This window comes from Ahaetulla prasina, chromosome 2 (genome assembly GCF_028640845.1).
Source record: "Ahaetulla prasina isolate Xishuangbanna chromosome 2, ASM2864084v1, whole genome shotgun sequence".
Classification (NCBI taxonomy): Eukaryota; Metazoa; Chordata; class Lepidosauria; order Squamata; family Colubridae; genus Ahaetulla; species Ahaetulla prasina.
In genome coordinates, this window is record NC_080540.1 from 97233582 (window position 1) to 97249483 (window position 15902).

The 15902-nt window shown below is 35.5% G+C and overlaps 1 protein-coding gene across 1 annotated transcript in view; it reads left to right on the forward strand.

Moving 5' to 3' along the window:
- The window catches only part of FSTL4 (follistatin like 4), a 491346-nt gene that overhangs the window by 12298 nt on the left and 463146 nt on the right, over positions 1–15902 (forward strand). Inside the window, exon 2 of the mRNA XM_058171598.1 lies at positions 9418–9448. Within this exon, the coding sequence (XP_058027581.1) occupies positions 9418–9448 (31 nt within the window). The remainder of the gene's footprint in view (positions 1–9417; positions 9449–15902) is intronic.

The following is a 15902-nucleotide window of genomic DNA, read 5'->3' on the forward strand; positions in this document are numbered from 1 at the left end:
ATACAATTTTTACTTTCTATTCATTCATAAGCTATTTGGTACTTCTTGGTCTGATATTTGTTTTGAATATAGTCAATCCATCTTCTCCATTCCAGTATATATCTTTCTTGTGAATAGTCTTTCAGATACGCTGAGATTTTTGCCATCTCCGCTAAATTCTCTACTTTTAATATCCACTCTTCCATGGTAGGCAGATATTCTTTCTTTCAATATTTTGCTACCAATAGTCTAGCTGCTGATATTAAATTTAAGATCAATTTAGTCTCTATTGCCGTACAGTCTGTAATTATACCCAATAAAAACAACTGCAGAGTAAACTTTATCTTCTTTTTCAAAATATTTTGCATAACTCACCAAATTTTTATCCAAAATGCTTTGATTTTTTTTACGTCCACCATATATGATAATAAGTAGCATCATCACAATCACATCTCCAACTTTTGGCTTGCAAATTCGGATACATACAGGCCAATTTTTTAGGATCTAGATGCCATCTATAAAACATTTTGTAAAAATTTTCTCTTAAATTTTGTGCTTGTGTAAATTTAACATTCCTTTCTCATTAGGTGGCCAAAGTATTTGAGTTTCATCTTCAGGACCTGGCCTTCTAAAGAGCAGTCAGGGTTGATCTTTTCTAGGACTGACAAGTTTGATCGCCTTGCAGTCCAAGGGACTCGCAGGAGTCTTCTCCAGCACCATAGTTCAAAGGCCTCAATTCTTTGGTGCTCAGCCTTCCGTATGGTCCAACTTTCCCAGACATACATTGTAAGTGGGAAAACCATAGCCTTGACTATACACACTTTTGTTGGCAGGGTGATGTCTCTGCTTTTTAGTATGCTGTCTAGATTTGCCATAGCTTTCCTTCCCAGGAGCAAGCATCTTTTAAAATCTTGGCTGTAGTCCTCATCTGCAGTGATCTTGGAGCCCAGGAAAATAAGATCTTTAGGATGGTTTTAGTTGCTACCTCTTGTACAATGTTGCGAACCTCCATCCATAGTTCTTTAGGCACTCTGACTATCAGATCTAATTCCTTAAATCTATTTGTCACCTCTACTGTATATTCATCAGGATATGCTTTAGCTCATATCTGAGTGGCCTAGTGCTTTTCCCTACTTTCTTCAATTTAAGCCTAAATTTTGTGATGAGAAGCCATTTCTGAGCCATAGTCAGCTCCTGGGCTTGTTTTTACTGACTATATAGGGCTTCTCCATCTTTGGCTGGAGAGTATATAGTCAATCTGATTTCTGTGTTGAACATTTGGTGATGTCCATGTGTAGAGTTGTCTCTTGGGATGTTGGAAAAGAGTGTTTGCTTGACAAAATTCTACCAGCCTGCGCCCTGATTCATTTTGTACTCCAAGGCCAAACTAGCCATGATGATAAGGACATCATTTTTGTGTTAATTCTAGAAGGTGTTGTAGGGCTTCATAGAACCAGTCAACTTCATCCCCTACAGAACCAGTGATTGGGGCATAGATGGTCATCTGAATTAAATTCACCCGTTCCTGTCCATTTTAGTTTGCTGATTCCTAAAATGTCAATGTTCAGTCTTGTCATCTTTTGTTTGATCATGTCCAGCTTGCCTTGATTCATGGATCTTACATTCCAGGTTCCTATGGATTATAGATCTTTACAGCATCAGACTTTCCTTTCACCACCAAATACATCCACAGCTAAGGGTCCTTTCGGCTGTGGCCCAGACCCTTCATTCTTTTTCACACTACTAATACTAGCCCTCTGCTCTTCCCCAGTAGCATATTGGACACCTTCCGACCTGAGGGGCTCATCTTCCTGTGTCATATCTTTTTGCCTTTTGGTACTGTCCATGGGGTTTTCATGGTAAAGATACTGGAGTGGGTTGCCATTTCCTTCTTCAGTGGATCACATTTGTCAGAACTCTCTGCTATGACCTGTCCTTCTTGGCTGGCCCTGGATGGCATAGCTCATAGGTTAATTGAGCTATGCAAGTCCCTTCGCCATGAAAGGATAGCGTTTGGTAATCGAGCCCAAAATTTCTGTTGCTAAGTGAGGCAGTGGTTAAGGGAGTTTTGCCCCATTTTATGACCTTTTTGGCATAGTTGTTAAGTGAATCACTGCAGTTGTGAAGTGAATCATGCAGTCATTAAGTGAACCTGGATTCCCTCACTGACTTTGCTTGTCGGAAACCAAGTGGTGATTACATGACCCAGGACAGCTGATCAGGTGACCATAGGGATGCTGCAACAGTTGTAAATATAAAAACTGTTAATAAGTCACTTTTTTCAGTGCTTTTGTAACTTTGAGCAGTCACTAAATGAATGGTTGTAAGTGAAGGACTATCTGTAATCCAATAAAGCAAAAAAGAGCTAAGATTAAAAGTGAGATGCACAAGATTGCAAAAATGTTTTGATGAGATTTTTGAAAAATGTGTTAGTGAGTAAAAAGTAGCCTCAAAGCAGAGTGAATGCAATTTAAAATAATTAAATTATTTAGGGTGAAAATTAAATGAGGGAATGCTGGAACGTTTTGAAGATTTGTATGGGAAATATGAGAGCCAGTTAGTGTAGGGGTTAAGGCATCAAACTAGAAACCAGGAGATCTAGTCCTCAGCTTAGGCACAAAGGCAGCTGGGTGATCTTGAGCCAGTCACTTTGTCTCAACTTTAGGAAGAAGGCAATGGCAAACCACTTCTGAAGAAACAAAAAACCTTTCAAGAAAATTGCAGGAATGATTGGAAGGAGAAAAAAAGAATTATAGTGATACTATAAAGGATGGAATTGAAATGAATGTCATAAATATTAATATCTATGAAAACCTGATAACAAAGATGTAGTAAGTGCTGTAAGAATGATGAAAATGTGACTTAATGTGTGTAAAGACTAGAAAAATGCTGTTATTGTTCCCCTATACAAAGAGAAAGGTAGCTAGAGAATTCAAAGAATCAGATTCTTATATGTTCCCATGAAACTATTTGGTAGCATTCTGATTGGAAAGGTATAAGAGAGGACAATGAACCAAGTTAAGAATGTACAATTCAATGTTATGCTGAGCAGGATCTGTGCAGACCAAATGTTTTTACTCTTACAAAAGTTATTGTGAAATGTTTGAAAAGTTTATTGTATATTCATGGGTTTAAAAAGAAATATATGATAAAGTGGATAGGTTTAAATTATGGGATATTTTACATAAATACGGAGAGTGTGTGGTTATTAAATATGGAAAGAATGATACCAAATAGAAGTAAATCATGTGTGAGAATAAATGGAATGCTTAGTGAATTGTTCAACACTGAGCCTGAGCACAAGGATGTGTGATATCCACTTTACTGGTGTATTTATGGACAACTGTGTAAAGAATGATTGTGGTGTTAGTAGATGTGTGTTTTGGGGTATATGTGAGCATGTGTATATTTTTATGTGCAGACAATGAAGTATTGCTGGCTGAAAGCCTGAATGATTTGCAGTGTGTTTTATTGTATGATGCAAATGGGAATATAGATCTGAAAAATCAATAGGTCAAAAACCAAGGTAGTTGTGTTTGAAATGGAAAATGGAGTAAATGAGTAGGAGAAAGAGGAAGGGAGAGAGAGAGAGAGAGAGAGAGAGAGAGAGCAATTAGAGATGGATACATTTTAAAATGTGGCTGTTGCTAGAAAATTAGGAAGTAGCAAGCAATCTGTTGTATAGAATGAATGGTGAAAGGATGGCTGGAATATAAGAACATGGTTCTGCGTGGTTCGTTGTGAAAGGTAAACCTGCCTTTGTCAACTTTCAATAAGTTGAAATGGAAATGATCTACATAAGCAATCTGTATGATAAAACAAGTGATAGGGTCAAGAATGAATTGGTCAAACATGTGTGAATTGATTAGAAAAGTGAATGACCAATACAGGTAGCCCTCAACATATAAGTATAATTGAGTTTAGAATTAAAAGCTTCAGAAAAGGTTATAAGTAGCTTGGGGGAGCTTTCATCAGGTTGAGTGGTGGTTTAGTGACTGGTTAAGTTGAGGACTACCTGTAGGGAATAAGTATACTGAGATGGCTTGGTCATTCAGAGAGAATGAATGAGAATCTAATTAAAAGGGTCAAGAGAAATGGAGTGTAGGTTCCACAGGAGAAACTAGTGAAAGCTGTGATTGAATGAAATTGACAAGCCCTCAAAACAGATGAGAACTTTAAAGGATAAAAAGACAGGTAAGTATCATTGCATGAATGTAGTGGAAACAATGATGTTTTGCAAGGATAGAAAGATATGGAGATATATAGTGAATGGCATAGATATAAACTAGATTTAATTAGATTCTTCTCCCCTGTCTTTAATTTATTTGATTCATTATATAACAGAGCAATGTTTTTTGCTCTGAAAAAGAATAGTGCAATGATGTGTATGTATGTCTCTTTCCTGGACTATCACAATATCCTGTTTTGAAAGCAATTTGGATCTTTTCCTTTTTGAAATGCTGTCAATATTTTTCTTGTTTAGTTTTTACAGAACCTTCCTATTGCTATTCATTTTCTGTTTTACATAAATTCATCTGAAGCTGAATGGCCTTCTTTCATTGATTTAATATGCTGATTATCCAGGTCATCTGCACCTACTCTCTTTACTTTTCTATATTTGATACTAATAATTAATAGTCTGCTCCACAATCTGCACTTGGAAATGTGCTGACTGACTGTTGTACTTTTTCTGTTTCCTCTTTATATATCTGATTTCCCTCTTGTGTTGTTTAACAAGTGAGGTTCAAATTTAGAATCCCTGTTTAGGTTGCTCGAATCAAGTGCTGGCAACAAAGAAAGAATTCGCTTCACAAAACTCCATTAATGTCTCTCCTGCTACAAACCATTCCTCTTTCAAACATAATGTATTGGTCTTCTTGGAATCCAGATGATTTAAACTTTGGTAATTTAAGGGGTTGTATGCCAGAGATAGATATAAAAGTATGTATTTGGGAAAACTGCAAACTAAAATAAATATTAGGACAAATTGTGCATCAATCTGGGTTTATAGTCTAGGGCTGTAATCATAAACAATAGGATGATACTTAACTATTTTATATAAAATGTAATATATGAGAAATGCCATCTATTCAAATAGTTGAAATGTCAAATCCCTTTAATGCTAAGAGGTATATTATTCTTCCCTGAAAAATTTGTTTCACTGATACTTTTTATAAAGTACGAAAGGACTATAAATATAAGCAACATAAGAACTCCTGTTCATAGAAATAAAATGAATTAACATTACACATTTAGTCTAGTGTGCATGTTTAATACCCTTGGTGAAATAGCCACTTTTCCCTCTAAATTACTTTTACATTTTAATTCATTTCGTTATCATGGTGGTGGGTTTCAGTACTATACAAAAGCTTAAGTTTTCTTTTTCCTTTTTTTAAAAAGAGGCATTTTAGAAAAGACTGATTGCTAGAGTTTGCAAGAGTTCCTGCATGCATTCATGCTGGCATTTATTTTTCAGTAAAAAGATTGAGATCCATAATTGTCTCCAAAGTAGGCTAAATGCATGCAAGAATCTGCAATACATTCTAATTCACTTCTGTACAGGTAGTCCTCGACTTACAACTACAATTGAGCCCAAAATTTCTGTTGCTGAACAAGACATTTATTAAGTGAATTTTGGTCCATTTTAATGACCTTTCTTGCCATGGTTGTTAACTAAATCTCTGCAGTTGTTAAGTTAGTAGCGAGGTTGTTAAATGAATCTGGCTTCCCCATTGACTTTGTTTATCAGGAGGTTGTAAAAAGTGATCTCATGACCCCGGGACACTACAACCATCATGCATATCAGTCAATTGTCAAGGGTCTGAAATCTTATCATGTCATCACTAGGATGCTGCAAGTCATAAGTATGAAAAAAAGGCCATAAGCCACTTTTCTCAGTGCTGTTGTAACTTTGAACCATCATTAAATGAACTCTTGTGAATCTTTGCCATTGTGAGATTGTTTCTGATTGCTATGACACTCATTGATCATGAAACCCTCCAAAGAATGGAAAGACCGATTTGGACAAGGGCCTAATAGATCTGGACAGATTCCAAAGGACACTTAGAGATGTTTTCAGCAATCTGATATGCAGTCATTTTGAGGAACTAGTCAGCTGTTTCCCATGTTTTGCTAATATATCTAAAAGAAAAGCTTCTGATTTCAATTTTGCATTCATTTTTAATATTTTCTGAGTTAAATGAAATATATAATTCCAATATTTCTTGGCAGTCTTACATGTCCACCAAAGATGATACGTTCACATGTACCCATTTGTTTGACACTTATTTGAGTTAAAAACATCATTTTATAAGAATTTTTTCAAATAATAATAATGAAAATTTCAGTCCATTAATCCACATATTTTCCCATTGATCAAGCATAATATATCCAAAGGTTTTTTGCTCACTTAATCATATTAAGATTTATACTCCTGGTTCATTTCCAACAACAATTTACATATCTTGGCAATGAAGTGTTTGTCATTAGTATGTAGCTCCCTTTCAAAAACCCGTTCTTTTTATTTGGGAAAACAAACTTCTTTTTGTCCAATTTAACTCTTTCTGCCTATTGTGTATAAGCAAATCATTAACAATGAGCACAAAGATTTCCTTTTCCAATTAATCTCTTGTTTTAACTTAGGTTATCAATAAAAATCAATAGAATAGCATAACTCAACCAAGTTTGTATAGCTCTCATTTCTCTTCAAAAAAGGTTTCCTGGAAGTGACAGTTGTGCTTTATCTGTTCCAAATGCTCAGTATGGCATGTCTAACAAAATGATTTTTAAAATCTGTCTTAACCTTAAGTCTATCATACCAAAGATAGCTGTGGTGCCACCCAGATCAGGGGTCTCCAACCTTGTCAGTTTTAAGACTTGTGGACTTCAACTCCCAGAATTCTTCAGCCAGCTTTGCTGGCTGAGGGATTCTGGGAGTTGAAGTCCACAAGTCTTAAAGTTGACAAGGTTGGAGACCCCTGACCCAGATCATGTCCCAATAGCCATTATGAAAAGCAATAAAACAAGCTAAACAGCCATTATACAGGGCTAAAGATCTACTTTCAACAGTAGAAGTGGCCTTTTTTTTTTAACCTAAGCAGTCTTGGGAATGAGGTACATCTGACATTTTAATTTTATTCTCTACTTTAAAACATTGATAGAGATATATAGTATATGTGAGAAGTGTATGATTAATCAGTTTTAGCTAACATTAGCACTTCTTTGCATTAGGCAAAAATCCAGAACTGCTGGATTATGAATCTCTGAGGACAACACTGGCATTTTAGAATAGCTTAACAGAGTTTATACTGTTTTCCTTAACACTTTGTTCTTGTAACAGCTGTCATTGCTAAGTGGCTAACGACAATTACAGTATAGGTTGAGAATGATCAGGTGGTTAAATATGTAAAAATAAGTTTTGTGTTTATAGTGAATACAGTTAGTTCTTCAATTGCTTTTTGTATATGGACACCCCTGTATTCCTCTATGTTCTTACAGTATTAGTATTGTTGGAGAGTGGTAGAAACTGCCTACAATTCTAGGTTTCAGTAAAAATTATATAACCATAATAACTAAAACATTAATAAAGGCTGTTGAATATATATATAATAGAAAATTTGTCTCAACGTATCTGCACTTAGTAAAGCAAATATTTAAGCATGTAAGCTCTTGAATAATAGGTCTCCTACTATGTGCAGAACACATAAAAGGTCTGTAATGATGGCATTGGAAAATGATACAAAGCACCTATCTGAATATCTGTACCCATGAAGCACTAAAATAAAAAGAACAGCTGTGTTATAATTTCTGCACAGCTCCTTAGCTGTAACACTTTCTAGAATGTTAAAATGTTGATTTATTCTGGATTCTATAAAAAAATTAAATTGAGAGCAATTACAATAATCACATACTTTCACCATCATTCTAATTGTGGTGAAAGTATGTGATTATTGTAATTTTTATTGATTCTGATATAATCCGCTTGCAAGTTGAGGCCAGTATGTACTCCAAATTTAAAATTATTAGAGAATTATGGATATAAATGCTACCAGTTTGCTGTCAAGTAAATTTGTAAATCAAGTAATAATGTGACACTTAAGCAGACATAAGGCATTGTTACATTATTTTCATTTTTAATCCCCAAACCTTCAAAAAGTTACCCACAATTGCTTTTGCTTCTGCTGACTTGAAATGAATAAAAATATTATCTCATTCTTAGCTGACATTGGTTTTACAGCAAGAGAAATCTCATTTCTATAAAAATGGGGGCAGGGGGAGATTCCAGGGCCTGGCACTTTACTAATCTGTCAATTTCACCCTCAATAATTTTATATAGCCTAGTGAGGATAACTTGCAAAGCCACCAAGCTTGTGTTTCTCTCATAGTGTTTGAAGCTCAGAAGCCAGGGGGACAGATAAAGCAAAATAAAAATTAAATACCTACATACATACCTAAAAATATCTCCATTATAATAATAATAATAATAGAGACACAATATCTCACAATTGTCTCATTACTAAATATTTCAAAAAATATGAAGCAGGAGCAAGAGGTATAAAAAAACTTGCAAGTTTATGACCAATATGACATGAGGCCAGGATATCTGAAGAATCACCTTTCTCTGATTTTCTCCACCCACCCCCATCAGGACTGTCAGGAGAGGTGTGCCCTGACTTCCATTTATTAAGGTATATCATCTAGCACAGGGGTGTCAAACTCACAGTCTCACATTGTTGTCATGTGATGTATCGCAACTTTTTCCCCCTTCGCTAAACTGGGAGTGGGCGTGGCCAGCACGTGATGCATCCAGCTCACGGGCTGCGAGTTTGACACCCCTGACACCCAGGAAGAGTGTCTTCCATTGTTGTACTTGCCCTCTGAATCACTATTTCCACTGAGATCAGATAGCATCTATCTAATTGTTAGATCAGACAGCACCTATCTGATTTTTCTCCTAGATATGGGAGATAAGAGCTTAGATGAGCTTGTGAAATGTTGTTAATTTATTGCTGATGGTTATCCTTGCTTTTCTTCTTCTTCTTCTTCTTCTTCTTCTTCTTCTTCTTCTTCTTCTTCTTCTTCTTCTTCTTCTTCTTCTTCTTCTTCTTCTTCTTCTTCTTCTTCTTCTTCTCCTTCTCCTTCTCCTTCTCCTTCTCCTTCTTCTTCTTCTTCTTCTTCTTCTTTTCTTTCTTTCTGTTGTGTATCTATTTTCATTTTCTTAACTCTATTTATTTTTAACTGTGTTATTTTTAACTGTGTCTACTGTCCAGTCATTTTAACGAGATGGGCAACTATCTAAATCAAATCATATAAGTAATATTAATATGTATGAATTATAAACTTTAATTACAAATGAATTTTGAAATGATCATCAAAAATTGCCCATTTTTTTAAGCAAAATATATAATAAAATACATATTTATATTATTTTCCTTATAGGAATCAAGAAGGGCTGAAGTCACAAGAAAAGGTAAGCAAATACAAATTCTTTTTTATTATTAAGTTTAGGTAAATAGTTCTTCAATGTGAGTAAACTTAATTTGTTGTTAAAGACTAAAATGAGTTATTTGGGTTTTCAATTTGTTAGACAATGTATTTTTTTAAAAAAAAATGTTGAAATGAAAGTGTTCCCCTGATGTTTGATTTCTTGGCATGCCTTTGTAGTATGCAGTAAATTTAGAACTTTGTTGTGGCATATAAAAGTATTTTAGAGTCTCTTGAAGACCGACATAATAGTACTAGGTATTTTATCTACTGATAAAAAGACACTATTTTCAAAGTGTAGCTCAAAAACTGTATACAGTGGTGTGTGATTGATAAATGTTTCTTTAAAGAAGAAATTTATAGAGGTATTTCTTTACAATATTGCAATATTTCTTTAAAGTATCCTGTTTGATGAGCTGCTATATTAATATAAGTGTAATTTATTTAGCAGTGAGCATCATTATTGATAATCATATAAATTCTTAATAATAAATAAATAATCCATCTTTGTTTAGCGTAGCCTTCCCAAACCTGGCAGTTGGGGATAAAATTTCTTACATCATAGTTACAGCACATTTGGATAGAAAGGCTGGACTAGTGTAAATGACTAGTAAAGGTAAAGGTTCCCCTTGCACATATGTGCCAGTTGTTCCTGACTCTAAGGGGCAGTGCTCATCTCCGTTTCAAAGCTGAAGAGCCAGAGCTGTCCAAATACCATCTCCATGGTCATGACTAAAGGCCAAAGGTGCATGGAACGCTGTTACCTTCCCACCAAAGGTGGTCCCTATTTTTCTACTTGCATTTTTTACCTGCTTTCGAACTGCTAGGTTGACAGAAGCTGGGACAAGTAATGGGAGCTCACCCCATTACGCGGCACTAGGGATTCGAACCGCTGAACTGCCGAACTTTTGATCAACTTAGCCACTAGCTTAATTGTGTAGTTGAGATATAAGAACAGACTTCATATTTCAGTCTTAGCCAAACTTCATTTTAACCATTTGCTTCACTTATTTTAACTTTGGAGTGAAGGAAGCAAGTGAAACTAGTGTAGTGTAGCCTCTGCTCTGATTCTTTCTGTCAACTGCCTCTTGAGTTAAAGCCAAAACGTTATTGGCAAAATGTCAAGACTGTTGTGTGATTGGGTTTTGATTGATGGCTGGCTAAGAATGTGGAAAGAGTCTTGAAATGCTGAAGAACAGAAGCCACCCCCCCACTTTTTATCTATTCAATATGCTTTTCTTCTCCTACGAGCAAAAGGTTGCAAATTGTGGGGTTGCAGTCTGTTATGGGCTTAGGGGAGAAACAGTATTTTGAATTTCCTTTGTACAAAAGTATAGTCTTTTAATATTAATTGGCAATTGTCAGAGGCTGGTTGAAAACAAGGCTCTGTTTAGGCCCAGTACTCTTCAACATCTTCATCAATGACTTGGACGAGGGGATAGATGGGGAACTCATCAAATTTGCAGATGACACCAAGTTGGCAGGACTAGCCAACACTTCAGAAGATAGGCTCAAGATACAGAAGGATCTTGACAGACTTGAACATTGGGCACTATCTAACAAATTGAAATTCAACAATGAAAAAAGTAAGATTCTACATTTAGGCAAGTAAAACAAAATGCATAGGTACAGTATACGTGGTACCTTGCTCAATAGTAGTAACTTGAGAGTTACTGTGAGAGGGATCTTGGAATCCTAGTGGACAACCATTTAGGTATGAACCAGCAGTGTGCAGCAGCTGCCAAAAAAAGCCAACATAGTTCTGGGCTACATAAACAGGGATAGAATCAAGATCACATGAAGTGTTAATACCACTTTATAATGCCTTGGTAAGGCCACACTTGGAATACTGTATTCAGTTTTGGTTACCACGATGTAAAAAAGATGTTGAGACTCTAGAAAGAGTGCAGAGAACAGCAACAAAGATGATTAGGGGACTGGAGGCTAAAACATATGAAGAACGGTTGCAGGAACTGGGTATGTCTAGTTTAATAAAAAGAAGGACTAGGAGACACATGATAGCAGTGTTCCAATATCTCAGGGGTTGCCACAAAGGGGAGTCAAACTATTTTCCAAAGCACCTGAGGGTAGAACAAGAAGCAATTGGTGGAAACTAATCAAGGAGAGAAGCAACTTAGAACTAAGGAGAAATTTCCTGACAGAACAATTAATCAGTGACTTGCCTGCAAAAGTTGTGAATGCTCCAACACTGGAAATTTTTAAGAAGATGTTGGATAACCATTTGTCTGAAGTGGTGTAGGGTTTCCTGCCTAGGCAGGAGGTTGGACTAGAAGGCCTTCAAAGTCCCTTCCAACTCTTGTTATTCTATTCTATTCTAAAATCAGCAGAGAATTTAAGGTTAACTTTTCAGTTGTGTTTAACAGATGGTCTTCTCAGGTTACAGGTTGAATAATATGTCTGTTTTTAGCAACACTTGGTTCTCAGGGTCAGGATATCCCATTCTGTTTTTATTTGTGTCAGAAGCACCTTCAAATTATATACATGTAATATTCAACACTGAAAAATAGATATATAGCACATGTAAAAAGTATGTAAAATAAATAGGATAAAACTAAATGACATTCACCCAGCAGTGGGCCACATCATCATTTTCTTTTGCCAGCATGAGGTCTTCCTCCATACATGTTGAAGAACATCATAAGCACCACAGCATATGTAAGATGGATTGTTTTTCTCCACATTCATACAGAGGATATCCCATACTTTAATCTCACAGAACACAATTATTTCATATTAGAAGTTTCTCGTAGGGCCCAATGGGCTTAGTTTCTACTTTTTTGAGAGTATGGAGTAGTTCATGTCTATACTTACAAAGTCGAGGTTCATAAATAGGCCAGAAAGGTAACTTAAAAAATAATATACACTACAGTTATAGGCAGGTTTTGATACCTCAGTCCACACCTCTTGCTTTACGCTACACAACTACCCATTTCATTAAATCCCTTTCTTAGAAAACTAGCATTGAACAATGACTGATACAATTATGTTTTACGATTGATCTCCTGGCATTCCTGAACTGCCTAATCTATCTAAGTTCTTTATTAAATAGATTACTACTATCTCCAGTTTTGTTTGCATAGCATTTTGAATTAAACTGCACAGTACAACATTCCTTATAATTGAAAGGTTCCATCATGAAAATAAAAACCCATTATTTGCCAGTTCTTGTGAGACATACTAGCAAAGAAGTGAAAAATAAAAAGCTATTATTGTTGATTAATTTCAAAGGAATTTTCCAGCCTCCTCTTAGAATGCTTTGCTGTGCAGGATAAAAATGAATACGCAATAACGGAGAGCCAGTTTGATGTAACAGTTAAAACATTTGGTTAGAATTCTAGTTCTACCTTAGACACAAAGTCAGCTGGGTAACCTTAGCTTGCCCTAGGAGGCAGACAATAGGAAACAATTTTTCCTATTGAAAATCTTGCCAGGAAAACTGCAGATTTATCCAGGCAGTCTCCAGGAGTCAATATTAATTCAACAATACATATTCGCATGTGAACATTCACACATACAAATTATTAATTAATAAGAACATTTTTAATCTGATACTCTCATTACTGAAAGTCTGAAATCATACATGTAGTTATGAGTTCATGCCTTTAGTATTGAATAATATAATTATTCAATTATATTCTTGACTAAGATTCTTGACTAAGTAGCAGAAATATAGGCATCCTAAAGGTGCTTTTTCAAGAGGCAACTGGATTTTCTGTTTTTTCTTCTTTGAAGACATTTTGCTTCTCATCCAAGAAGCTTCTTCAGCTCTGAAATGTCCTCAAAAAAACCAAAACAAACAAAAAAAACCAGAAAGTCTAGTTGCCTCTTGAAAAAGCACCTTTGGTACAACCATGACCTGGATGACTCCGAATCTCCAAAGACAGAAATACAGGCAATTTGAAAGTACAATCATGATACAGCCATATTAGAGGCTTGAAAGTATTGTGAGAAGTACCCTTTCATGTCTCTAGGATCATCCTTCATATATTTCTGTCAGTTGTTTATTGAAAAATTAAAATTATTGTTTTGACATGGATGTTTACAAAAAAAAAAAGTTTCTTACCAATTCTTGAAAGCACTGATATTATGCATGCTGTGCTGTGCTCTTGGTTTTCTCCCACTTCCATTCACTTTATGTAAAGTATGAGCAATACTGCCTCAACAATTTATAGTGAAAGAACATGATGTTGTGAAAGAAGCCTTCAGACCTATTTTATATGTACTATAAAATGCTTATCCACTCATGTAATATATGAGCCATAATAATTGGAGAGACCAACAGCTCCCACAAACAATAGTCTGCTATTTCAGACTATTTTTTTATTGGAAAATATAAAAAACCTAAAGCAGTGTAAAGCATTACTTGAAAAAACAACTAAGAATCAGAATAAAATGATTTAAAATCAGCAGTGACTGCAGATGACTAACTATAGTGGCTGACTATGTTTCTTTGGTTCTAAGTTCTTTGTAAAGGAACCCCAGGATCCAAAGAATTAACAGGTTTTTTTTATTTAACAACAACTTCCAGAGAAATGAAAACACAGATTGTGAGCAGCAATAATTTTAGAGTAGATAGCTATAAATAATGCTTTCTTTCAGCACTGAATTTTAATGATAAATACTAGCAAGGAACCAATTTTTACCCACCCCCATTCTCAGCATTTGCAGTTGTAAGTCATATTTTGCTACATTGTGTTTACTTTCATCAATCACTTTTTCCCAATACAATCTGTCAAAGTAAGCATTTCTGAATTGTAGACAGCAACATAAACAGTAGATGTAAAGAAATTCTTCAGTGCCAGTCTGAACTTTGCCTCTCTGTAATCAGAAAGTGTTTGAAGATTTACAAGCAGTGGCACTGAAGTCAAGATTGGTAAATATATGGCTGATCACAGATAATATCCCAGGGAATTTGCTAAAAAGATCAGGAGATATATGTTATATTAGTAGACTTGGGTCACTTGTCTGCCCCTCAACTCTTCCTATGGCAATATCCTATCTAAAATATGCTGCACTTAACAACAACTGCAAAGCAATATAAATAAATACAGGTAGTCCTTGACTTAAAACAATTTGTTTAGTGGCTATTCAAAGTTACAACTGCACTGAAAAAAGTGATTTATGACCATTTTTTACATTTACCACTGCCGCATTCCCATGGTCCTCTGATTAAAATTTGAATGCTTGACAACTGACTCATATTTCTGATTGTTGCAGTGTCCCAGGGTCATGTGATCACCTTTTGCGACTTCTCACAAGCAAAGTCAATGGGGAAGCCAAATTCACTTAAGAACAATATTATTAATTTAACAACGGCAGTGATTCACTGAACAAATGTGGCAAGAAAGGCATAAAATGGGCAAAATTCACTTAACTGTCTCAGTTAGCAACAGAAATTATGGGGTCAATTGTGGTCGTAAGTTGAGGATTACTTCATTTTTATATTGTTTTGTACCTCATGCTAAATTAAAATGTGGAACATTCTTGGTTTAGTGGTCACAAAACAAGTTACGTTTGTATATAAACCATGACTTGTTGTTCAGTCCCTAAATCATGTCCAACTCTTTGCAACCCCATAGACCATAGTATGCCAAGCCCTCTGGCCTCCACTGTGTCCCAGAGTCTGCCAGACTCATGCCCACTGTCATCAATTACATTATCTAACCATTTCATCCTCTGTTGTCCTCTTCTCCTTTTGCCTTCAATCTATCCCAACATCAGGGTAGCTTAGTGTAAACACATTAGGGTTAAAGAAAACATGACCTTTACATGAGAACACAAGTTTCATGTGAAAGTAACAGATTTGTTTTGTGTTGAACTTCAGGAGATTTTGGGAACAGTAACAAAAAGGAGATTAAGTTGTGAAGGTCACTCCTATATTAGGACTTATTTGGGAGAGTGCTGCTCTGCAGTCAGCTGGAATTAAACTGGAAGTTCTACACAGCTTTTCTCCTGGTGCCGATATTATTCTTGGAACTTGTTTTTCATGGCCAATATCTTTCTGTAATGTTTACTAAGACATGAAAACCATTTGGCAAATGTCTGTTCATGGGTGCATTGGCAAGTAAAGGCGGGAGGTATATTGTGGCAGAAAAAGATAGTGATTTAAAGTCTTGGTTTGTCTGATAATCCCTAACTGACGGAGTTGAATTGATAGAATAAAAGGAGAATAGATACATGTGCTGAATATGACATAGATATGTTCCAAGTGCATGACAGGACTTGGGGAGAGGAGACTCTTAACGAACCTAAAGCAGATAAGATGAATGGCCCCTTCTTCTGAATTGTCTTTTTTATTTCTTTTTTCCAGCACTATTTTTTATAGTGGTTTTCTATTTTTTTTTATTCCAATTGTTTGGCTCACCCTCTCTCTATAGGTTCTGAAAGGAAAGATATGAACTGAATCTATCCTTCGCTGA